Genomic DNA, 26,045 nt, shown 5'->3' on the forward strand with positions numbered 1-26,045 from the left:
CCTAAGGGGCCAAACTGCTGAGGTCATCGGTCTCTAGACTTACACACAACTTAAACTAATTGAAACTAACTTATGCTAAGAACAACACACACACTCATGCCTGAGGGACAATTGCAACATCTAGCTGGAGGGGCCGCGCAGTCCGTCACATGACTCCTCAAACCGCTCGGCCACTCCGCTAGGCAAAATCCCCCCTATGCTCGAAAGGTTTCCATGGAGAAATAAAACGTTTCCTCTCCATGTGAGTAGATCTTCATGAGGGACTGTAGGTTCTATTGATAAAATAAAATTTTGTTTCTGCTTGCTCCTGAACGGAGGCGTCACAGACATTTTCAAAACTCGAGGTCAAATGGCATTTGTCGGTTGCTGCCGTCCACTTTTCCTAAAACAGATGAAGACTAGTACATGCCTTCCATACGGTATTCACTTTCACGTCTTCCTGCTTCCGATTAAAATTAATATCCTGTTTAATAATCTATACCCTCTCCATATTGCATATCTTAACAGATACTTGCTCATACCAGTTGGACTTGTGTCTTTTCAAATCCGATCCGATGCTTTCCCATATGCAGGGTATTCCCAAACAGCTGATTCGATTGTTTCTCCCTTTCTAAGGTTGCCTTTATGTTCTTATAATCCATTTTGCAACTTCCATTTTGTAGTATCCGCGTAAACAACTACATGGTGCGTAATTCAGCGACTGGAAAGCATCCATGGCCGACCACTGGAGTTCCTGTATTTTTCGCTTGAGTTTTTAAATATTTCAATACTTGTCCCAATACCTTGTCTGTGCCGTCAGTAATGTTATCAGTTTTGCAGACGTCACTATATCACTATGATATTTAACTGTCAGTTCCAACGAGTAACAGAGTGAAATGGAGCTGCCAGACGCAGACATGAAATGTCACCAGCATGTTCCTGAAATGAACACGGCGGTGTTATATATTGACATACGTTCCATAAAATGTAGTAAAACGCATTTGATAAGCTAATGACTCACCGAAACGAAACGGGGTCAGTATAACATCAAACCAGACTAGCATTATCCTTGTTTATTCTGTTTATAAAATCTAAAGACTTTACTTCCATCATACGAATTCTTGAGAAAGTAGAAAAGTTTTTGGAACAAAATAAGAGGGAGTGATTATAGAAATTATTGCTTTAATGCACATACACGCGTGATGACTGTTTGATCAGTTCAGACCATAGGTTCAAAACTAAAAGAAGTTCTTTAAATGTAATGTCGACGATATGCTGGTCTCAACAGTTTAATACAATGTGAATTAAATGTGTAAGAATTATTATTTCTTATACCTGACACTTAAGACCTACGCTAAGGGTTGCAGTTCATCATAGTAGTATGTAGGAGAACACTAAAGTGGGAACTAACTACAAAACTAACGCATTACAGTTCCTATTGTTTGTTGCTGTGTGAAGGGAGTTACATGGGACACGAGGAAGCGCTTCTGAACTCAATAAACCGTATCCCTAGGCGCACATGCAGAGCTGGTAAATTTTTTCTCCCAATTCCTTATGGTTAGTGGCGTTATATTAATCCCGTGAAATCTTGCTCAAATTGCGCTTGCCTCACAAGTGACTTATAGGAACTCTTCACGCCTGTACGATACTATCTCCGACATCAGCTAATGCGACTTGCTAACTTTTTTCTTCTCTTTTTTTATAAGATATATTCATTCCTTTTATAAATATAGCATTTGTAGAAACTAAATGTATTTTGCTACAATCTGCTTGTTACAACATTCGTGTTGTGTATGGAACACATTTTTTCTTCCTGATTACTTTCAAATGCATAATTATAGAAATAGAGTTCTTCCTACAGCAAACACACTTTTCTTATTTTACAACGATACTTTTTTCGGTAAGCTCTCACTACATATATACTGCGCTAGCCACCAAACGGTGTGTAGCGGAAGGCACTATTCGCGCCAAAAACATATTCCCCCCCACTGTTCCACTCACGGATCGCGCGAGGGAAAAACGACTGTCTTAATGCCTCAGTACGAGCTCTAATTTCCCTTATCTTTGAATGATCACTGCTCGATTTGAAAGTTGGTGGTAATAATGCTCTACATCCTCGGCGAAGATCAGATTTTGGAATTTAGTGAGAGTCCCCTTCCGTTTAGCGCGTAGTCTATCTGCAGGTGTGTCCCACTTCAAACTTTCTCTGAGATTTGTAACGCTCTCGCGATGGCTACATGTACCAGTCGCGAATCTTAACGCTTTTCTTTGGACCTTCTCAATCTCTTGAATCAGACCCAACTGGTAAGGGCCCCATACAGACGAACTATACTCTAAGACTGGACGAACTAAAGTATTGTAAGCAATTTCCTTTGTTGAAGGAGTGCATCGCTTCAGGATTCTACCAATAAACCGCAATCTAGTGTTCGCCTTACCGTTACTTGTGTAATCTGATCGTTCCATTCGAGATCATTTCGAATAGCCGCACCCAGATACTTGACGGATGTTACCACTTCCAAAGACTGTGCATTATTTTTTACAGATTGCTATGACCTGGGCCTTCTTCCACTCCTGTGGAACTTCCCACTGTTCCAATGATGACTGATAGATGATGGATAAGAATGGTGCTATATTTGTAGCATAGTCAATATACGAGGGGCGTTCAGAAAGTAAGCTCCGATCGGTCGCGAAATGGAAACGACTATGAAAACCCGATAAAGCTTTGCACAGATGTGTTGGGTAGTGTCTCTAGTATAACCCCAGTTAGCATCACGTCGCTCTTCTCATTTCTGAGCTCGCAGTGAGTGCGTAAAGATGTCTAGAAAATAGTGTCTGCCGCCAAGTACGAGGGCCTGGTGAGAAATTTCGCCTGAAGCTATGCAGCTAACATTACATAAGTGTCGTGCTGTTCCTTCTTCAAGACAATTCTCAGCCGCATTCTGCAGGGGCAATGAAGATGCTCCTGCATCGTTTTCAAATGGAAATGTGAGATTACCCACAATACAGTCCGCAATTGTCTCCCCCTGAGTTTCATCTCTGGTCACATGAACCGCTGTCTTTGAAGACAACATTTTGACACAGACAACGAGGTGTAGGCCAGCGTGGAGAATTGGCGGAAAGCACTGGCGGCTGCCTTCTATGATGAGGCTATTGAAAAGTTGGTACAACGCTATGACAAAAGTCTAAGTCAGAACGGCGACTACGTAGAGAAGTAGCTGAAAGGTGTAGCTAATTGTTACAAGTAAAACATTTCTGATGTTCACTGTGGTTTCAATTTGGCAATCAATCGGAGCTTACTTTCTGAACAGGCCTCGTAAATTTTACGGGGATACCGTCTGGGCCACATGCCTTCCTGGCGTCTAAGGATCTTAACTGTTTTACGATACCAGGTACACTAAACACTACGTCAACTATCCTTGCGTTTGTTCAATAATTGAAAGGGGGAATGGTGCTGCAGTCCTCTACCGTAAACGAGTTTTGAAAGCTAGGTTTATAAATTCGGCTTTCTGTTAATCATCATCCGTTACATTACCGATACTGTGAGCAAGAGAATGTATTTAATTATTAGTAGCGTTCATAGATTTAAAGTACGACCAAAATTTTTTGGCGTTAGTTTTTGAATCTGTAGATAAAGTATTGCTTTCAAATTCATTAAAAGAATCTCTCATTGACGTTGTTTTGATAGCTGCTTTCATTTTGCATAATTTCTGTTTGTCAACGGGGGAGTGACTACGTTTAAAACGACTGTGCAAAAATTCTCTGCTGTTTAAGAAACTTCCTAATATGTTTGATGAACCTAGGTTGTTTCTTTCGCTCCCCTATATTTTTTCTAGGCACATATTTCTCTAGCATGTCGTGGACAATACCTTTGAATTCCGATGCTCAACATCTTTGTGTCCCACGGTGACTATGAAGATATTTATTAACGACACTTTTATTTGCTTTCCCAAACAAGAAAACTCTACGCTGTTTCTTTGGTTTTTTTGTAACTTCCCCTGCGTAGAAGCCACAAGACATTATGGTCGCTAATACCTTCTTCTAGACTATTTTCCTCAAAAAGATCAGGTCTCTTTGTCGCCAAAATATCTAATACGTTCCCATCTCCAGTTAGTTTTCTGACCAATTGCTCAAGGTTGTATGTTGAGAGCGCACCCATTGCCAGGGTGTTCATTTTCTTTACTTTCGAATGAAAAGAAAATGTTTTGCAGTTTTGTGTTACAGTATTTGTAGGGTCCAGTCCCATTGATGTATTCACCGTCTAAGTTTGACGTCAACGTGCAATAACCACTCACAGACAGCAGGTGTCACCACTAGCTGTGGAAGGTATATAAAGGGTGTCGGGGCGAAGCGAAAAGCAGTCGGTGTGGAAACGGAGGTATTTGTTCTGCCGTCCTAAAGGCATGATCACAGACTTGCGAGCGAAGGTTGAAAGCATCTCTGAGAAGGCTATTCTGTAAACTGTTCGCGTGTCGCCGTGACTAAAATATACCATGCATGGTGGCAAAATGGCGCCATCCACAACCGGCAACGGCGCAACTGTGGTGCGTCACGGCCCATAGATGGCAGGGGTGAACGTTGGCTGCAGAGATGTGCACGGGCGAATAGACGTGAAACTGTTGAGCAACTGAAGGCCCGGATGAACGAAGGGGCTAGTAACAGTGCTCCTCAATGACTGTTCAGCCGCGCTCACTGCAGTTCATTGGCTGGATTTTGCTCGCCACGTAGCCTTTCAGATGAATCACGTTCAATGCTCCATCGACGTGAAAAGACTGAAAGCAAACACCCTGTAACAATCGTCGGAAAGGCCCAGGCCGGAGGAGGGAGAGTATGATCTGGGGAATGTTTACGCGGCGTTCCCTGGGTGATCTTGCCATTCTGATAGGCACAAGAGATCAACGTAAGTATACATCTATCGTTCGGAACCACCTCTGCCTTCATATGTAGTTTGTTTTTCCTCGCACCATGACATCTCCCAGCAGGACAACGCAACGTTTCACACAGCTGGCAGTGTACCTACATGTTTCAAAGAATACCAGCTGAGTTCACCATATTCCCCTCGCCACCAAATTCTCAGGATTTTAATCCAACTGAGAATTTGTGAGACCACCTCGATCAGGCTGCACGTGCCATAGACCCTCAACCGAGAAACCTAGCGCAGCTGGCCCCAGCTCTGGAGTCGTCATGGCTCCACATCCCTGTCGATACCTGCCAGAACCTCATCGATTCGCCCCCTGTACGTCTTGCAGCTGTGCGCGCAGCGAGAGGTGGTTTTTCAGGTTTTAACAGGTGGTCAAAAATGTGACCGGACAGTGTATATTCTACATCTACCACATGGATACTCTGCAAATCACATTTAAGTGCCTGACACAGTGTTCATCGTACCACCTTCAAAATAATTATCTATTATTCCAATCTCGAACAGCGCTCGGAAAAAAGAACACCATATCTTTCCGTGCAAGCTCTGATTTTCCTTATTTTATTATGATAATCGTTTCTCCCAATGTAGGTCGGCACCAACAAAATATTTTCGCAATCGCAGGAGAAAGTTGATGATTGAAATTTCGTGAGAAAAATCCACCGCAGCGGATAACGTCTTTGCTGTAATGATGTCCACCGCAAATCCTGTATCACATCAGTGACACTCTCTCCCCTATTTCGCGATAAAATAAAACGTATTGCTCTTCTTTGAATTTTCTCGATGAACTGCGTTAATCTTATCTGGTAAGGATCCCGAAATGCGTAGCAGTACTCCAAAAAATGGTTCAAATGGCTCTGAGCACTATGGGATTCAACTTCTGAGGTCATTAGTCCCCTATAACTTAGAACTACTTAAACCTAACTAACCTAAGGACATCACACACATCCATGCCTGAGGCAGGGTTCGAACCTGCGGCCGTAGCGGGTTCGCGGTTCCGGACTGTAGCGCCTAGAAACGCACGGCCACTGCGGCCGGCCCTCCAAAAGAGGATGGACAAGCGTAGTGTAGGTAGTCTTCTTAGAATATATGATAATTTTCGATTTGTTCTGCCAATAAAAAGCAGTCTCTGGTTTGCCTTCCCCACAACATTATATATGTGTTCTTTTCAGTTTCAGTTGTTCGTCATTGTGATTCCTAGGTGCGTACTTGAATTTCCGGCCATTAGTTTTGACTGATTTATCGAGTAACCGAAGTTTAACGGGTTCCTTTTACCACTCATGTGGACGACCTCACACTTCTCTTTATTTAAGGTCAATTGCCAATTTGCGCACTATTCAGATATGTTTTCTAAATCGTTTTGCATTTTGTTTTGATCTTCTGATGACTTTACTACACAATAAAAGACAGCATCATCTGACAACTACCTAAGACGGCAGCTCAGATTGTCTCCTAAATTGTTTATGTGGATGAGGAACAACAGAGGGCCTATAACACTACCTTGGGGAACTTCAGAAATGACTTCTGTTTTTCTCGATGACTTTCGATCAAGTACTACCAACTGTGATCTCTCTGACAGGAAATCACGAATCCAGTCACATAACTGATACTATATTTTGTAAGCACACAATTTCACTACAAGCCGCTTGTGTGGTACAGCGTCAAAAGCCTTCTGGAAATATAGAAGCACGGAATCAATCATTATTATCATATCACTATGAACGGTATATACGTATTAATATCACACAGTGATGCTCGTTTCTGCCTGTTTGTCTACAGTATACAGTCTGCAGTATAGCTGAAATTTTTCTACTGTTTGTCATCTGTAACTAATCAGGATTTCACCATAGTATTACGCGTAAAGAAACTTTTTCTTGCGGTGTGTTGGTGTTAAACTGTATTACTAGAATTATGTATGTTGCAGTCTACTGCCAATACTGAACTGTTAATTAGCAGTTAACTGTTCTTTGCCGGCCGGAGGGGCCGAGTGGTTCTAGGCGCTTCAGTCTGGAACCGCGCGACCCTTACGGTCGCAGGTTCGAATCCTGTCTCAGGTATGGATGTGTGTGATGTCCTTAGGTTAGTTAGGTTTAAGTAGTTCTAAGTTTTAGGGGACTGATGACCTCAGAAGTTAAGTCCCATAGAGCTCAGAGCCATTTGAACCATTTTTTAATTATTTTTTGCTTGGTCAGTTTAATAGCTTTCGAAAGTGTGATGACATGTTACTTGTGATGAGGTTTGTGAACCGTTGAAGCGAAAGTGGAGGGTGAAATGGTTCAAATGGCTCTGAGCACTATGGGACTCAACTGCTGTGGTCATAAGTCCCCTAGAACTTAGAACTACTTAAACCTAACTAACCTAAGGACAGCACACAACACCCAGCCATCACGAGGCAGAGAAAATCCCTGACCCCGCCGGGAATCGAACCCGGGAACCCGGGCGTGGGAAGCGAGAACGCTACCGCACGACCACGAGATGCGGGCAAAGTGGAGGGTGAATGTGATTTGTTTGTACTTAATCTTGTTCTTTCCATGCACGGAGACATAAATGCATGGAAACAAGAGAGCGAAGAAGAAGCAAAGATTCTGAAGGTAGAGCTTGCGTGGTCAGTTGCGTAGGAGTACTTATTTCAACCACGTCAAAGCTGTATAAGATCTCAAGGCAAGACGGCAGTTCTGACAATGAATTGTAAGATGATTTGTTGAAAATTTCAAGTTTGCGGATAGTCTTTCACTTGCGGATTACGTGGGATTCACACGAAGTAGTACAATTAACTGTTGAACCAGCCACTTGTAGGAAGATAAAAAATCATCGAGAGATCATGGAAGCAAGAAGTGAGAGGTTCGCATTAGCACCAGTGTGTGGGCATGGGTTGTGAGTGCAGACTCATGGGCTTATATACTTAACAGCACAGATTAACAGCTGCTGTTTATCAACAATTTCTGCGCGACAAATTACCCACGCTGGATAAAGTTACCTCTGCAGAAAGGCAATGGATGTCCTTTATGCGAGACGTGCCTAAAGCCAATTTCTTACGCCTCGTGCAATAGTACGTAACAGAAACGTTTACTGAGTGATGGGTTCGTCGACGATGTCCAATAGCATGACCTCCCCACACTGCTGACTTTATTATTTACATTTCAGGTTACGGGGACGTTGAAATCCGTTGGTGTATTGCACACCCACACTTAAACTCAAATCGACGCATGCATGTAATCAGATGTAGGAGGAGCCAAGGATATTCGACGACCTCGTGGTTCTTTGAGAAGGAGGGCCGACTACGTTGTAACCACATGGAAAACATCCAGCAGAGTCAGTGACACGTGATTAACATAGGGCAGAATGACCCAAATGTCAACAAGTGTTTGTTTCTCGACACGTGTTTTTACGTTCAAATGGTTCAAATGGCTCTGAGCACTATGGGACTTAACGTCTGAGGTTATCAGTCCCCTAGAACTTAGAACTACTTAAACCTAAATAACCTACGGACATCACTCACATCCCTGCCCGAGGCAAGATTCGAACCTGCGACCGTAGCGGTCGCGCGGTTCCAGACTGAAGCGCCTAGAACCGCTCGGCCACAGCGGTCGGCCGTGTTTTAGGTCAGATTTCTAGTTTTGCCTAATACTACTGTGATATAATTATTTTCAACTCGCCGCTCTGTTCATAAATCCGAAATCGACTGCGACTAATCCATCCATTCTAAGCCGATAGCGTCGGATGAAAACTGGTTTGTTCATCATAACGTAAATTCTGCATAATAAACATTCGTTCTGATGTAATGTAACAGGCACTCTCGGTTACTACGTAAAAGTGCTTCAAATTATCGATCCCCTATTTGGTATCTATGTTATCGCTAGCTTTGCTAACATACACTGGAATTCGGGAACAACCTATTATTTCCATTGACGTAATAGATTTTGCGGGTGGTAGTTTCAATGAATTGATCACGCAAAACACTGCTAATCGTCCTTTAGAAAAGCATTTGTTATATTTGAGTCGAAGTAGAGGATTAAAATATCTTCATTTTTAAAACTTATTTTACTTCAAAGGCGATGTCGCAATTACTGTTGATTAATTAAAACATTCCTAAAGATATATCCGTAACTTAGGCAGTGCTGTGCCTAGAAGAAATCCAATTTCAATTCCGAAATTCTCTCATCAAACGGAAACGTTTCATACACGTCATGATAGCATTTCGGTTGCATTTTGTTTGCTATTTTCTAGTAATTTCAGCTTATGTATATTTTAGCCATTCCACCAGCTTTCAACCCCGTTCAATTAAAATTTTATCCCAAGCAACAATTTGTGAGGAGCTTCCTATGTCATGTGTATAAACTGAATATAATTTAAAAATTTGATTAGTAATGTTGTTGTTGTTGTTGTGGTCTTCAGTCCTGACACTAGTTTGATGCAGCTCTCCATGCTACTCTATCCTGTGCAAGCTTCTTCATCTCCCAGTACCTACCGCAACCTACATCCTTCTGAATCTGCTTAGTGTATTCATTTCTTGGTCTCCCTCTACGATTTTTACCCTCCACGCTGCCCTCCAATACTAAATTGGTGATCCCTTGATGCTTCAGAACATGTCCTACCAACCGATCACTTCTTCTAGTCAAGTTGTGCCACAAACTTCTCTTCTCACCAATCCTATTCAATACTTCCTCATTAGTTATGTGATCTACCCATCTAATCTTTAGCATTCTTCTGTAGCACCACATTTCAAAAGCTTCTATTCTCTTCTTGTCCAAACTATTTATCGTCCACGTTTCACTTCCATACATTGCTACACTCCATACAAATACTTTCAAAAATGACTTCCTGACACTTAAATCTATACTCAATGTTAACAAATTTCTCTTCTTCAGAAACATTTTCCATGCCATTGCCAGTCTACATTTTATATCCTCTCTACTCCGACCATCATCAGTTATTTTGCTCCCCAAATAGCAATACTCCCTTACTACTTTAAGTGTCTCATTTCCTAATCTAATTCCCTCAGCATCAGCCGACTTAATTCGACTACATTCCATTATCCTCGTTTTGCTTTTGTTGATGTTCATCTTATATCCTCCTTTCAAGACACTATCCATTCCGTTCAACTGCTCTTCCAAGTCCTTTGCTGTTTCTGACAGAATTACAATGTCATCCGCGAACCTCAAAATTTTTATTTCTTCTCCATGGATTTTAATACCTACTCCGAATTTTTCTTTTGTTTCCTTCACTGCTTGCTCAATATACAGATATAATAACATCGGGGAGAGACTACAACCCTGTCTCACTCCCTTCCCAACCACTGCTTCCCTTTCATGTCCCTCGGCTTTTATAACTGCCATCTGGTTTCTCTACAAATTGTAAATAACCTTTCGCTCCCTGTATTTTACCCCTGCCACCTTCAGAATCTGAAAGAGAGTATTCCAGTCAACATTATCAAAAGCTTTCTCTAAGTCTACAAATGCTAGAAACAAAGGTTTGCTCTTCCTTAATCTTTCTTCTAAGATAAGTCGTAGGGTCAGTATTGCCTCACGTGTTCCAACATTTCTACGGAATCCAAACTGATCTTCCCCGAGGTCGGCTTCTACTAGTTTTTGCATTCGTCTGTTAAGAATTCGCGTTAGTATTTTGCAGCTGTGACTTATTAAACTGATAGTTCGGTAATTTTCACATCTGTCAACACCTGCTTTCTTTGGGATTGTAATAATTATATTCTTCTTGACGTCTGAGGGTATTTCGCCTGTCTCATACATCTTGCTCACCAGATGGTAGCATTTTGTCAGGACTGGCTCTCCCACGGCCGTCAGTAGTTCTAATGGAATGTCGTCTAATGTTTGTTGTTTCGACTCAGGTCTTACAGTGCTCTGTCAAACTCTTCACGCAGTATCGTATCTCCCACTTCATCTTCATCTACATCCTCTTCCATTTCCATAATATTGTCCTCAAGTACATCGCCCTTGTATAGACCCTCTATATACTCCTTCCACCTTTCTGCTTTCCCTTCTTTGCTTAGAACTGTTTAGTAAGACACTTCGTAATTCTGAAGTATGGGTTGTCTGATGCCATGTAAATGACATAACCAACCACTGGAAGAAACTCTCACCCGATGGGACTTTTTGGGCCACTTGACAGCTACAGCTGTGCGTATTTTTCCAAGCTGGCTATGTACTTTTTTTTCGTCCAGAGTGAAGGCGGCAGCAATGAGTTGTGAAATATGTCAGTGAATATTTCTCGTGTTATCTTTGATATACAAAGAATTAATGACAAAACATTATTCGAAGTTTTTGTTCGTTGTTTGTGAAGGTAGAAAACACGTCAGTTAACATATCAGACCGTGAGTAATGGAGCAGGGTACCTAAGAGGACAGGCAAAGCATCGCTTCTGGTGATAAGATATCATTGTAACGAACAAGTAGTAGAGGAGCAGCGCATATTCAAGAACAGATAACGATGTTATCTCAAGAACACTGATAAGACATCTGGAGTATCAGGTTACATCCTAACCTTGAGTGTAATACACACTAGTGCTCCACAGACCTTGACTGTACCGCATATACAACTACCTCAGAAGCATGGGAGTGGATGAGAGTCCACAGCAGGGGAGGGGGAAGTGGGTTGTGACCTTGAATGTATCTCGCAAAACTGTCCCAGTTACGACATGATACTCTAGTACTCTTATCAGTGACCTTACGATCGTCATCTGCTCTTGAACCCACACTTTCGCTCTACTACTTCTCAGTTACAGCGTAATCGTGTCATCAGACGTGCCACATCGTTGGATGTTTACTTGTGGTCATAGGTATCCTGCTCCACTACTACCATGGACCTATAACACTGTACAATTGACGACTACAGTGTAAATATATTTATAGGGTTAAAAACCATCGTACAACTGACGACTACAGTCTAAATATATTTATAGGGTTAAAAACCATTCAAAAGGCAAGGTCACATAAAACTTTTTTTTTTTTTTTCAAGACAACCAGTTTCAACAGTCTCAACTATCTTGAGGCCATAAACATTTTTTTTTAATGCAAGCTATAAATAACGTTGTTACTTATAAGTGGTAGAGAGGCAGCACGTGCTTAAGAACAGATATCGATCTTATCTTAAGAACACTGATGAGACTTCTGGAGTATCAGGCTACGTCCTAGCCTTGAGTGTAACACAAACTAGTGCCCCAAAAACCTTGACTGTGTCACATATTCTGAGCTTTTATCGACATCTCGTGCATCAGGTTCAGCGTAAAATGAACATGTTTTACTACAAAAAAGTGTTTAAGACCCGAAGATAACAGCTAAGACTGTTGTCTTGAATAAAAAAAATATTTTATGCGATCTTTGCTTTTGAGTAGGTTTTAACAAATAAAAAAAAATTCCGTCCAATACTCTCATAAGGAGAAAATTTAATCAATATTTACGGGAGTCGTCGCTTTAGGAGGCTACGCGGTAAGTGGTGGCTCCAGTTAAGGGGAGGTTTACTATCTTTGGCACGACAAAAGCATGCTCTTTAAGAATTTTTTCTCAGGATATGTCACAGATATCAGTGTCAAATTTGGTCAAAATGTTTATCGATATTTCCTCTACAAAGTGGAATTTTTTCGACCGGAATGTCCAAGAGCAAAGGCGGAGGTGCCGTCGGAACGAAGCAAAATTTCGATGTAGAACTCCACGCGCGGTATGTCACAGGTCAGCCGGCTCGTCTGGCATCAAAATTGAGTTGACGTTAGCGAAGTATATGAGATTCTTTAGAAGTTGTACCTCGCTTAAGTTATTTGGACCATAGGAAACAAAATGGTGGCCATTTGAAAAAAAAATAGGGTTGTCTTCATCGATTTTTCGCCTTCGTCAGCCATGTAAAAATATTTATAGTTGATAGATCAGAATAAAAGTGGTACAACTCCTAGACAATTTAGTTAGCTTCGTCGGAAACAAAGAATCATGCCAATCGGTTCATTAGATTTGAAGTTACCATACCACGCGATAAAAAAAAGTCATTTCGAGAAAAACGCATTTGGCGTTTTGACTACATATAAATGCAATATTATGCAACTTACGTTCAATTTGCTATTCCGGGTCCATAAACTAGTCCCTCCTCTTCCTCACATAGGGCATTTGCTCGATCTGGGCCATTCTACGCTGCTCCACAGCCGCTCGTACGGCCTGTGACAAGCGGTTTTCGGCCGCTTGAATCCGGTGGTCGTCTGAATGCTTGGCGAATTGCGTCGAATAGAGTCCCAGGGTAACGTCCATTGTTGTCATGGTCTTCAGAATTGCTGAATACCCTTCGTTGAAGCTGCTCACTGCCAGCAAAGTCGCAATCTCCACAGTCTGCGCACCAGAATGCAAATGCTTGGGGGGTAACTTCCAAACACACGCGTTCAAACTTTCATTTGAATTTTGTGTCTTTCCTCCCAAGCACCGGTACAATAACTCGTCCTCCGAAAGAAAAAAAAAACTGGTGCGTGAAAAAGACTGATTTCAGGCAGGTGCATTTTTTTGTTCAACCGCGAATAACAAGCAATTCCGTTCCGTATTCGGAAAAACCGTTTCAGGGGTGGATTCTAAAAACTTTGATGGATCCAAAAATGCAACTTTAAAAAAATCGATTTTTTGAACCAAAATATAGTAAATCTCCCCTTAATGTCATATAAAACAAACTATCCCGCGATGATAGTTGTAAGATATTTTTGGAATAACCTTTCTACAATGACAATGATGAACGAAATTAACGAATAACTGTTACTCTCTAACTGGTCGACAATAGGGAGAATATATGGTACAGAGTGTAAAGGTCGCTTTCACAGCCGTAATCGAATCCTGCGCTAGTCTAAGCGATTGATAGGACAAAGGTCGTACCTGTGGCAGTTATTAGCTCAGGCAACCCGCCGTTCCCGGGCTGGGAACTTAAGCTCGCCGTCAGACTGAGCAGACGTTACGGGCTTGGGCGCGGCTGCGGATTAAAGCGGATGGTCCAGTCGCGGCAGTAGAGGCTACACAGCCCAGGTCGGCAACAGGCGGCCGCCTTCTCCCCTGCTCCCCCCCCCCCCCCTGCCGGGCTGCGCCGGCGCCGGGGGGCGGCCGGCCGGCGTCGCGACGCCGTGGCGCCGGGGGCAGGCCGCGTCTCGCCTCTTATTTCCAGGTGCTGAGCGAGTCGGTGCACCCGCCATTTCTCTCAGTAGGAGTTCTGCAGCTCAGGTGGGGGTAGGGGGTTACCTGCTCCTAGCGCTTTTGCGATTTCTCTAAACGGCACCCACGAAACCCATGAAACCGTCTTCAGCATGTACCAGAATCTAAGTAAATCACGAACGGGGATTTTAGGATAAATTTGTTACCAGCCACTTTGCTATACAGGGGTGGGCCACAAGCAGTTGACAAAAATGCATCTGGGGTAATAACACGAAACAAATGAAAACAGAAATTTACTAGCGAACCTGGTAATGCTTTGCAACTGCTATAATAACTAGGTAACGTGCTAATCTCCTCTCTATTTCGATCCACCTTCTCCTCCACTCTCTTTTTCCTTGTCCCCCCTCACTCTGTTGATCTCCTGTTGCCCACTCTCTACGTCCATTTCTTCCCCCTTCCGGTCTGTCCATTTCCTATTCATCTCCCTGTCTGACCCTGAGCCTTGTTTATTGTTATTGCAAATTCAAAATCCGCGAAAATATTCCAATAATAAGGCGATGATCCACAAATGAATATTTCCTATTTTCTGTGGAAAACGACTGCTAGGAAAGGAAGAAAACCCCACATCCATCTGTATACAAGTTTTTTTACAAATATACATAATAAGAAACATTATTTTGTGGAAGAAAGAATTAGTCTAATGATTTAAATGTCCTGCTATCGTAGCTTGCTATCGTAGCTATCACTTACTGCGAGAAAGACAGAAGAAAATTCAGATTTTCGCAACAGCGCACAACAGAGAGTACTTTCTTCCCCTCAGTTGCTCTTAACTGAGAACATGTACATTGTCCTTTAATTTTTCCTAACAACGTTTCCTCTTTCTACATTAACTATATTACATTACGAAAATTATACTCTATGTCCATCCGAACGCTCCTTGTAGTACCGTGTAAAAATCAGATAAATTGGTAGAGAACTACTATGGATATTTGCTAACTACGTTTCGCATCTATATATTTCTCACATACACCAAGTATCTCAAAAAAGATCCTAGCTGTAAATTTTTAAACAATATTCTAATGAACATTGAGACGGAGACGGCCTACCTAATATTTTTATATTAAAAGCTGTTCATTAGGCTATTGCGTAAAAAAAGTAAAGAACTTTTCTAGATCTTTTGGAAGAACATTAAACACTCATAGCGTGTAGACCTTAAACACAGATATACATGCAGAGAACAATGAATCTACAAAAAAGATGCTCAAAGTGGTATCCATCCTGTTGCGGTCGTACATTTCATGTTTTCAACATTGATTTACAAATTTCTTTATAAATCTCCCGGTACTGTAGGTTTTCAATTTCTAGGTGGATTCCCTCCTTCAAATGCCCAATTTCAGTATTCTTGGCAGTGTAAACTTCATCTTTTAGCATGCCCCAGACTAAAAGAATACACGCTTGTCGTGAGGGCCATTCAGTAACACCTCGCCTGCCAGTCCATACTTCAAAATTTTCGTTCATAAAGACTCTGACAATGTTGTTGTTGTTGTTGTTGTTGTTGTTGTTGTGGTCTTCAGTCCTGAGACTGGTTTGATGCACCTCTCCATGCTACTCTATCCTGTGCAAGCTTCTTCATCTCCCAGTACCTACTGCAGCCTACATCCTTCTGAATCTGCTTAGTGTATTCACGTCTTGGTCTCCCTCTACGATTTTTACCCTCCACGCTGCCCTCCAGTACTAAATTGGTGATGCCTTGATGCCTCAGAACATGTCCTACCAACCGATCACTTCTTCTAGTCAAGTTGTGCCACAAACTTCTCTTCTCACCAATCCTATTCAATACTTCCTCATTAGTTATGTGATCTACCCATCTAATCTTTAGCATTCTTCTGTAGCACCACATTTCAAAAGCTTCTATTCTCTTCTTGTCCAAACTATTTATCGTCCACGTTTCACTTCCATATATGGCTATACTCCATACAAATACTTTCAAAAATGACTTCCTGAAACTTAAATCTATACTCGATGTTAACAAATTTCTCTTCTTCAGAAACGTTTTCCTTGCCATTGCCAGTCTACATTTTATATCATCTCTACTCCGACCATCATCAGTTATTTTGCTCCCCAAATAGCAAAATTCCTTTACTACTTTAAGTGTCTCATTTCCTAATCTAATTCCCTCAGCATCACCAGACTTAATTCGACTACATTCCATTATCCTCGTTTTGCTTTTGTTGATGTTCATCTTATACCCTCCTCTCAGGACACTGTCCATTTCGTTCAACTGCTCTTCCAAGTCCTTTGCTGTCTCTGACAGAATTACAATATCATCGGCGAACCTTAAAGTTTTTATTTCTTCTCCATTGATTTTAATGCCTACTCCAAACTTTTCTTTTGCTTCCTTTATTGCTTGCTCAATATAAAGATTGAATAGCATCGGGGAGAGACTACAACCCTGTCTCACTCCCTTCCCAAACCCTGCTTCCCTTTCATGTCCCTCACTCTTATAACTGCCATCTGGTTTCTGTACAAATTGTAAATAGCCTTTTTCTCCCTGTATTTTACCCCTGCCACCTTCAGAATTTGAAAGAGAGTGTTCCAGTCCACATTGTCAAAGGCTTTCTCTAAGTCTACAATTGCTAGAACATAGGTTTGACTTTCCTTAATCTTTCTTCTAAGATAAGTCGTAGGGTCAGTATTGCCTCACGTGTTCCAACATTTCTACGGAATCCAAACTGATCTTCCCCGAGGTTGGCTTCTACCAGTTTTCCATTCGTTTGTAAAGAATTCGCGTTAGTATTTTGCATACTTGACTTACTAACTGATAGTTCGGTAATTTTTACATCTGTCAACACGTGCTTTCTTTGGAATTGGTATTATTATATTCTTCTTGAAATCGGAGGGTATTTCACCTGTCTCATACATCTTGCTCACCAGATGGTAGAGTTTTGTAAGGGCTGGCTCTCCCAAAGTTGTCAGTAGTTCTAATGGAATGTTGTCTTCTCCAGGGCCCTTGTTTCGACTTAGGTCTTTGAGTGCAGTGTCAAACTCTGCACGCAGTATCATATCTCCCATTTCATCTTCATCTACGTCCTCTTCCATTTCCATAATATTGTCCTCAAGAACATCGCCTCTGTGTGGATCCTCTATATACTCCTTACACCTTTCTGCTTTCCCTTCTTTGCTTGGAACTGGGTTTCCATCTGAGTTCTTGATATTGATGCAAGTGGTTCTCTTTTCTCCAAAGGTCTCTTTAATTTTCCTGTAGGCACTATCTATCTTACCCATCGTGAGATAAGCCTCCACATCGTTACATTTGTCCTCTAGCCATCCCTGCTTAGCCATTTTGCACTTCCTGTCGATCTCATTCTTGAGACGTTTGTATTCCTTTTTGCCTGCTTCATTTACTGCCTTATTGTATTTTCTCCTTTCATCAATTAAAGTCAGTATCTCTTCTGTTACCCAAGGATTTCTACTAGCCCTCGTCTTTTTATCTACTTGATGCTCTGCTGCCTTCACTATTTCATCCCTCAGAGCTACCCATTCTTCTTCTACTGTATTTCTTTCCCCCATTTCTATCAATTGTTTCCTTACGCTCTACCTGAAACTCTCTACGACCTCTGGTTCTTTCAGTTTATCCAGGTCCCATCTCCTTAAATTCCCACCTTTTTGCATTTTCGTAAATTTTAATTTACAGTTCATAACCAATAGATTGTGGTCAAAGTCCACATCTGCCCCAGGAAATGTCTTAAATCTCTGTCTTACCATTATATAATCTATCTGTAACCTTGTAGTATCTACAGAGTTCTTCCATGTATACAACCTTCTTTCATGATTCTTGAACCAAGTGTTAGCTGTGATTAAGTTATGCTCTCTGCAAAATTCTACCAAGCGGCTTCCTCTTTCATTTCTGAGTCCAAATCCATATTCACCTACTACGATTCCTTCTCTTCGTTTTCCTACTGTTGAATTCCAGTCACCCATGACTATTAAATTTTCGTCTCCCTTCACTACTTGAATAATTTATTTTATCTCATCATACATTTCATCAATTTCTTCATCATCTGCAGAGCTAGTTGGCATATAAACTTGTACTACCGTATTAGACGTGTTCTTCGTGTCTATCTTGGCCACAATAATGCGTTCACTATGCTGTTTGTAGTAGCTTACCCGCACTCCTATTTTTTTATTCATAATTATAGCTACTCCTGCATTACCCCTATTTGATTTTGTATTTATAACCCTGTATTCATCTGACCAAAAGTATTGTTCCTCCTTCCACCGAACTTCACTAATTCCCACTATATCTAACATTAACCTATCCATTTCCCTTTTTAAATTTTCTAACCTACCTGGTCGATTAAGGGATCTAACATTCTACGCTCCGATCCGTAGAACGCCACTTTTCTTTCTCCTGATAACGACGTCCTCTTGAGTAGTCCCCTCCCGGAGATGCGAATGGGGGACTATTTTACCTCCGGAATATTTTACCCAAGTGGATGCCATCATCATTTAATCATACAGTAAAGCTGCATGCCCTCGGGAAAAATTACGGCAGTAGTTTCCCCTTGCTTTCAGCCGTTCGCAGTACCAGAACAGCAACGCCGTGTTGTTTAGCGTTACAAGGCCAGATCGGTCTATCACCCAGACTGTTGCCCCTGCAACTACTGAAAAGACTGCTGCCCCTCTTCAGGAACCACACGTTTCTCTGCCCTCTCAACAGATACCTCTCCGTGGTGGTTGCACCTACGGTACGGCTATTTGTATCGTTGAGGCACGCAAGCCCCCCAATCATCGGCAAGATCCATGGTTCACAATAACAAAATAATATGGCGGCGCTCCTGCTTGCTGCCATATCAACTTCTCCTCAGCCGGCTGCAGTTGTTCAAAAATAGCACTACTTTTCAGTTCTAAGAAAATTTCTTCAAGCAGTCTACGTAATTTACAAAATTATCGTTATAGAATAAGGCGCGATTCGCGTACCGCAGAAAATACAAAGTGCATACACTCACGCCAGGAGAGTTTGTTTCCATCGCCACATGTGGATTTGTAGAATCCCAGTAGAAACTCACCTTTAAAGTCGCTTAGTCGTTCCGTGAGAAACATTAAGTTGAGTACAATTCGCGTAGTTCTGTATCCGTTCCCGGATGAACTTCATTTATGCCTTGATATAAGCTAGGCCCATACGGGCTTCATTAAAGCTTTTTCTGGATCTTTCGTAGGGCTTGTTGTTGCTATCCCGTACTCTGGAAGCTTTTCAAATGGTTCAAATGGCTCTGAGCACTATGGGACTCAACTGCTGAGGTCATTAGTCCCCTAGAACTTAGAACTAGTTAAACCTAACTAACCTAAGGACATCACAAACATCCATGCCCGAGGCAGGATTCGAACCTGCGACCGTAGCGGTCTTGCGGTTCCAGACTGCAGCGCCTTTAACCGCACGGCCACTTCGGCCGGCTGGAAGCTTTTGTTTGGCGTTTAGCAGGGGACTGCACAAAACATTGAGAGAAGATTTTAAGATTATTTTCTGTAGTTACAGAGTTTGACCTACATGAACAAGGAACGTCCGCTACCGACCCAGTCTCTCCAAATTTTAAATTTGCGAATACGTTGTTGAGATGGAGGTAGTATGTTCGTGAAATGTTCCACAGAAAAATCACAAACGTACTATCATGTTCCCACCAAGCTTGCAAAACAAATACCTGCTGTTCTGTAGTTAACTTTCTTCTCATTGTTTCTCAGATAACAACACATAACACAACCTGTAACTTCTGTCCCACGCCCATGTGGACGTCTGGCACGATGGGAAGGTCTCCACACTATCTCTCACCCACATTTAACTCCCGTCTGTTGATGCCTCTGCGATGGAAGTCAGATCCACGGGGCCCATTATCTAAAACACGCGATTGTCTTGTGGGTGGCCGGAGAATAGATTTAACACACCATTTCTCAGAGGGTGCCATAAGGGGTGTCAGTGAAATATTCCTTTCCTTGGGCGTTGATTCCTACACATTTTGTGGCCTACAACGACAATTCGCACCGTTCTGAGCAATAAGACGATATTCTTGACAACCTTGGATGCTGGTGACACCCTCCCCGGACGATTCAACTCTCCCCTATGTACATCGTGAGGCAGCAACCCCACTGATTGTAATGAGACCCCTTTGGAGGGCTGTGCGACCGCAGTTATTCCTGTGGTGTTCAATGGCTCTGAGCACTATGGGACTCAACTGCTGAGGTCATAAGTCCCCTAGAACTTAGAACTACTTAAACCTAACTAACCTAAGGACAACACACACATCCATGCCCGAGGCAGGATTCGAACCTGCGACCGTAGCGGTCGCGCGGTTCCAGACTGTAGCGCCAGAACCGCTCGGCCACCAGCGGCCGGCTCCTGTGGTGTACGGACTGGAAACACTAGGGACTGTTCAGAAGCATTCGACGAGATTTGAAAGCTATCCGAAGCAGCAAAACGTGCTTATACTTTTTTCGGGAGCCCTGTTTCGCGCCCTCCTGTGGCCTGATTGCTGAGGGATGCGATACTGACACATGTGAATAAAATGCAGAGGGGCTCTAAGATCCCAAGCTAGAAAAGGCCCACGATGCCACCTGCCTGCCTTTGTTGAGCACTTTAGAGATATATCTGCACAGAGACATTACCGTACCGGAGTCCTGGGCTCTCGCAGATATGGATCGGACTGACGCACCTACGACTCCACTTACCTTCTAGCAGGCGCATAAACAGCAGCGTAGCCTGATTACGAGCGCTTAGGTCTCTCATTTGGGTTGCACAGTGTGTTTATATTACAGCTGTTACTTGAAACATAAGCGGTGACTGTAGTTGCGTTCTCAGTGCAACGACATTTCCCTGTAACTCATTTGGTTACTTCAAAACATCGACATTTGTTACTTTTTTCTGCTTTTATTATAATTCATGACAGTAACTAGCTTTATTTTTACAACAGTCTCTGCCTGTAGCCATCTCAGGGCGATTTTTCAACAGCTGAAGTTTCTTAACACAGAGATGCATTTACTGTCATACTGCTGAACACCTCCTATGTTAAGCAGTACGATGACGGATGTTATTCTGCGTTAAGGCCTTCCTCTGCTGCCACATTGATCTGACGATGGTTGTATACCACTGCCGGAGCTTGGCACTGCAAAATTACGATCACAACTATTTTGCGGTCTCGAATCTCTGAATCGACAATTTATGTATTATTTCACATCAGCATTAGTATTTATGATCGAAATCAATATAATATGATATTCTATTCCATATGAAACGTGCTTACTGTTGTGGATTAACATACAAAAAGTACAAACATTTTATTAGTACCACAGCATGAAGAATCCAAGTTCTATCTGGAAACGATTCCTTATTTTCTGGAAGAGAATAAATATTCTTTAAACTATTAGAAATTATTTTAAAGATAAATGTAATAGTTGTCAAAGAAATGAAACATAATAACATAGTTTGAACCAATGAAACTGAATTAATTAAAAACTGAATTCCCTTCTCCTCAATATTTCCTAAACTGAACATTCAGTACTGTTGTGAAACACGGTTAGTGTGAACGAAATATATATACATACGATAGCTTCGACCGAGTGTGTGTACTGAAAATGGGCAGAAACCGTCGGTTACAAACCGATTCAACAGCTTTACTTATTGGAATTCATTTTTATAGGAAGTGTGACTTTATCGTAGTGTAGTATCTATCGGAACGTAATCGTATTCTGTAAGTGTCTAGAACTCTGCTCTTTCCATTGCTGTAATTGGTTTCGCCGGCCGAAGTGACCGAGCGGTTCTAGGCGCTTAAGTCCGGAACCGCGCTGCTGCTACGGTCGCAGGTTCGAATCCTGCCTCGGGCGTCGATGTGTGTGATTTCCTTAGGTTAGTTAGATTAAAGTAGTTCTAAGTTCTAGGGGACTGATGACCTCAGTTGTTAAGTCCCATAGTGCTCAGAGCCATTTGAACCATTTGTAATTGGTTTCAGAATGTAATACTCGAAATATGTATTCTCATTTCTTCTGAGTACGTCAAAAAGATAATGGATAATGGATTCACATATGACTAGAAAAAAAAAAAAAAAGAATCTGGTTTGGTTTCTTGCGTACAGAAGCCTAGAGCTACAAATCTATAAATCTTTCAGCCGAATTCGATTTTCTGTTCTTCCTGCGCGAAAATACCTTTTTGTAACACGCTATCAACTCGTACCACAACTTGCTGCAGGTTTCATGCTAGTGTCCAACAACAAACATAATAAGAAAGGGAAGTCCGGTTAATTGTTGCTTACCTACAAGTTCTACACCGTCACCCCACATAACTGCATCCAACATCAATAGGATTTCCTTAATGAAGAAATAAGCTCGATAGAACATTCAATACGATACGGAAATATCGGCAAAATCATAGTAAGGAATATATTGAAAACATTGGACTGTAAACCAAACGGAAATAATATTGTCAAAATCAACATGAAACAATAAAAAAGAAAAATATACGTTAAACAGTATCTGGCATACCTGCATGCAAAACGTGACAGTCCGCAAATAGAGTAATTGTTTAGATGACATTTCTCAAACGACTTTAGATTTCGATAGTCACGAATACCCAGAATGTGTTTGTCAACTGGCTATAAGGAGGGGTGTAGCGAAAACATTGGTCATAAAATGACGTTTCCCGTCAAATCCGGAAGAACTACGATGTTGTAAATCAGACAAGATAGATATCATGTGATGCTTTGTTTCTATATAAATGTGGAGCAGTTAACTAAATTTCTATTAACGCCACAAATCAGTTTGCGGATTCTACTAGTCCATCGGCTCCTTTACCCTCTGTGATTCTCCTCCAGACCCCTCTCTGTCAATCTCCTTCTCCCTCTTTGCCCATCTCCTGCGTGCTCCACCCTCTGTTCATCTGCTGATCCCCTCTACCTCAGTCCATCTTCTCCTCCCCACTCTGTCTATCTGCTCCTGCCCCTTTGTCGAGTCCTCCAGCGCCCTCTAAATCGAACTCGTCTTGTCCCTTCGGTCTCCTTCTCGTGCACTCTATCTCCTTCCATTACCTCTTCCCATCTCCACCACTTTCCTTTCCTGTGTACTTCCTCCTCCTCTCCCACATCGTTGTCCATCTCACCCCTTCTCATCTCTGTCTGTCCATCTCTTCTTCCTTTTGCCTTCTCTTGCTGGTTCTTACCCACACAATACTTCTTTCCAGATAGTAAGTAATATGTGTACCAAACTGGGTTGAAATCATCCAGGGGTTTTTTATCTGCAGTTTTGCCCACGTACGCATATGCCACACAGGTTTCACATACATTTAACATATTTCACACGTATTCATGTACATATTTCACCTGCATGTCCAGCGAATTTCGCCCTCTACTTTCGATTTCGCGCAGCTCTATGTTCTCGACGTCACGTCTCCTGGTCTATGAGCAGTAGGTATATTCTGTGACGTATGTGAATACTGTATGCGAAATTTGTTGCTTTTAGAATTATAAGCAAACAAATAATAAATTTAAACGTCATTCACGATGCGGCAGTTTTTCAGGCATCTCATTGTTTACGACGTAATATCTCCTGAACTATGTGTCATACCATGATTTTAATTTTGCTGTTACAGTCAGTGGTATATGCGAAATTCGTCGCGAATAGTGTTATAGCATAGAAGTTACACATTAAATCATCATGCCTGATGCGGCAGTCTACTGCATGAATTGCAAAAATTTTGTGAGCAATAAAATTTTTTGCTTTCATCATTTTGTTTGAAATTCTGTGGAATATTTGTTGCAAGTAACTAGTGCTCTCATTCTGAAATATTGATGAATAAAGTCTGGGAATTTGCATGTAATAGGGTACACTTCTTTTTCACATCTACACCCAACCATTTGATAGGCAGGTAGTTGTCAGCGATTCTTTCCTGACAGCAAGTAATATGAGTACGAAATTTGGCTGTAGGCTGTCCAGTGGTTTGGGAGTAGGTGTGGAATGTACATACATGGACACATTTTTATAATATGTGTGGTTTAAAAGGCGAACATAACCTGCAGTAGCTGTTGCAAAAGATGATCAATACCAACATAAAATGATTGTAACTTTTCATTCATTTCATGAATGAAACCAATTTTGAATTTTATTCATGAAACCAAATAATTCGCCCTTCTCGGTGGGCATACAAAGTAATCTGTATCAACAGGATCTCATTCGCCCCGTAAAGGTGGGGCGGGGGGGGGGGGGGGGGGATCGTACGTAATGACACGAAAGTTAAAGTCTGTTTGCTTAAACATATGAAGATTTTTCCTTTCTCTACTGAAATTGAAAGTAAAGTACAATTGTGGGGAAAAAGTTTGATGTGGGAGGAGATACTAGTTCAGGCAATGAATTTACAAGAACATCTTTTTTCTTTCATTTTCATTTCGTTTTACATTCTTATAAGAGCGTTATTCTTTCATTTGTCTTACTATTTAGCACACAGCGCCGCAGTTTACGGTTTCGTGGAAGAGAAAAGGTTGTTGTCCGTATACTAAAGCAAGGCATGCTTTTTCAACGACAGCGCTTACAGGTGAAACGACTAGCCTAGTAAGTGAACTTCGTCGCCGGAGGTGTGAAGCTAACACTGACAAAGAAGTCACACAGCAAAATGGTTGATCATACCCGTTCATTGGCGCTACAATATTATGTCGTATTTCTGGGACGATCATGTCATCTGGGCGTGGCTGCAACATGAAAAAAAGTTTCCACTCGGGTCACGCAACGCCTGTCACGACCGCAATATATCATCCACGAAGCAAAGCGCCTCAAACAGCAGCACATTTCGTAGAAACCACAGTGAGTGGACGAAACAGAGAGAATGCCTTGTTTCGAAAGTATTTACAACGTATTTTCTTTTCAGTTGCTTTGTTATAGCTTAAATTCAGTACTGTTTAACTAACTTGTTTATCTTTCCGGTGGTTAAGTTGATACATCAAACGTAATTACGGCCTCTATAAGTGACGACGTTTAATAACTGTGGGATGCTTCCTACCTCGTAAACTTGTGGTCTCCTTCTCCTCCATCTTTAATTCCCATTTGCCGTGACTTAGCCCATACGGTCACTTTCGTCGCTACTTCTTTAAGACATTTTTTTTCATATCGGTAATCACGATCCCTTTATAAAACAATTTTAATTTTATTTTCGTTCTGTTGTATTGCGCTACACGTCCCTACATTGTTTAACTATAAAATTGCAGCAAAAATATCGTTAGCGACAATTAGAATGATTAAAAAGAAACTTGCACTGGTGCTGGGTGAATTGGAAGGCAGACGCAGCAACGAAATTAAAGATAGCTTTTCGATTAAACAGATGTTCATTTTTTACCCGTGTTTTTTCCATAAATACTTACTGACTGATATAAGTCTGTATAAATTCTTCCCTACTGGGTCACTGATAACTACGCGTCGTAAATTTAGTCCTGGTGATAGAATCAAAATGACGATTTATGGCTCTTTACTGTGCTATGCATTCTGACTTTTTAATCTAACACTACAACACTTATTTAGCATGCAGCAGAAGATAATGGAACCAACTGTGTACATTACCGACACTTAACACTAACATGAGATCTACTTAGGCGAAACAAATCTATTGATGAAAATCTTTTTATTATGTCGCTTACCCTCCTCGTTGAGAAGTATGTTGTCTGGTTTCACGTCCCTGGAAAGAGAGACAGGAATGTAAGCTACATGTTTTGTTTTGCCTCAAACTGTCATTATAATTTCCTTACATCTTACGATTTCAGTGAATAAGGAATAAATGGAAGAAACACAAATGTTACGTAGCCACTAAGGCAATGTAGAATCTTATAACATACACTAAACTAGGAAAGAAAACGAATCGTGTGAACGGGGCCTGCTACCTATTTTCGCTCACGATATGAAAATAGCAAGCAAGACTCCATAATGCAGTACGTAGGGCCGCCTTTTACTGATTTCTGACACCGCATATCACTGTATATACGGAGCTATAGTATATTAAGTTCTGCTATG

The 26,045-nt window shown here is 41.6% G+C and overlaps 1 protein-coding gene across 1 annotated transcript in view; it reads right to left on the bottom strand.

Annotated features, from left to right (window-relative positions):
* Positions 1–26,045, bottom strand: part of LOC126251894 (serine/threonine-protein kinase 32A) — a 620,320-nt gene that overhangs the window by 134,204 nt on the left and 460,071 nt on the right. Inside the window, exon 5 of the mRNA XM_049952606.1 lies at positions 25,676–25,713. Coding sequence (XP_049808563.1) covers positions 25,676–25,713 — 38 coding nt within the window. The remainder of the gene's footprint in view (positions 1–25,675; positions 25,714–26,045) is intronic.

This window comes from Schistocerca nitens, chromosome 4 (assembly GCF_023898315.1).
Source record: "Schistocerca nitens isolate TAMUIC-IGC-003100 chromosome 4, iqSchNite1.1, whole genome shotgun sequence".
NCBI classification, from domain to species: domain Eukaryota; kingdom Metazoa; phylum Arthropoda; class Insecta; order Orthoptera; family Acrididae; genus Schistocerca; species Schistocerca nitens.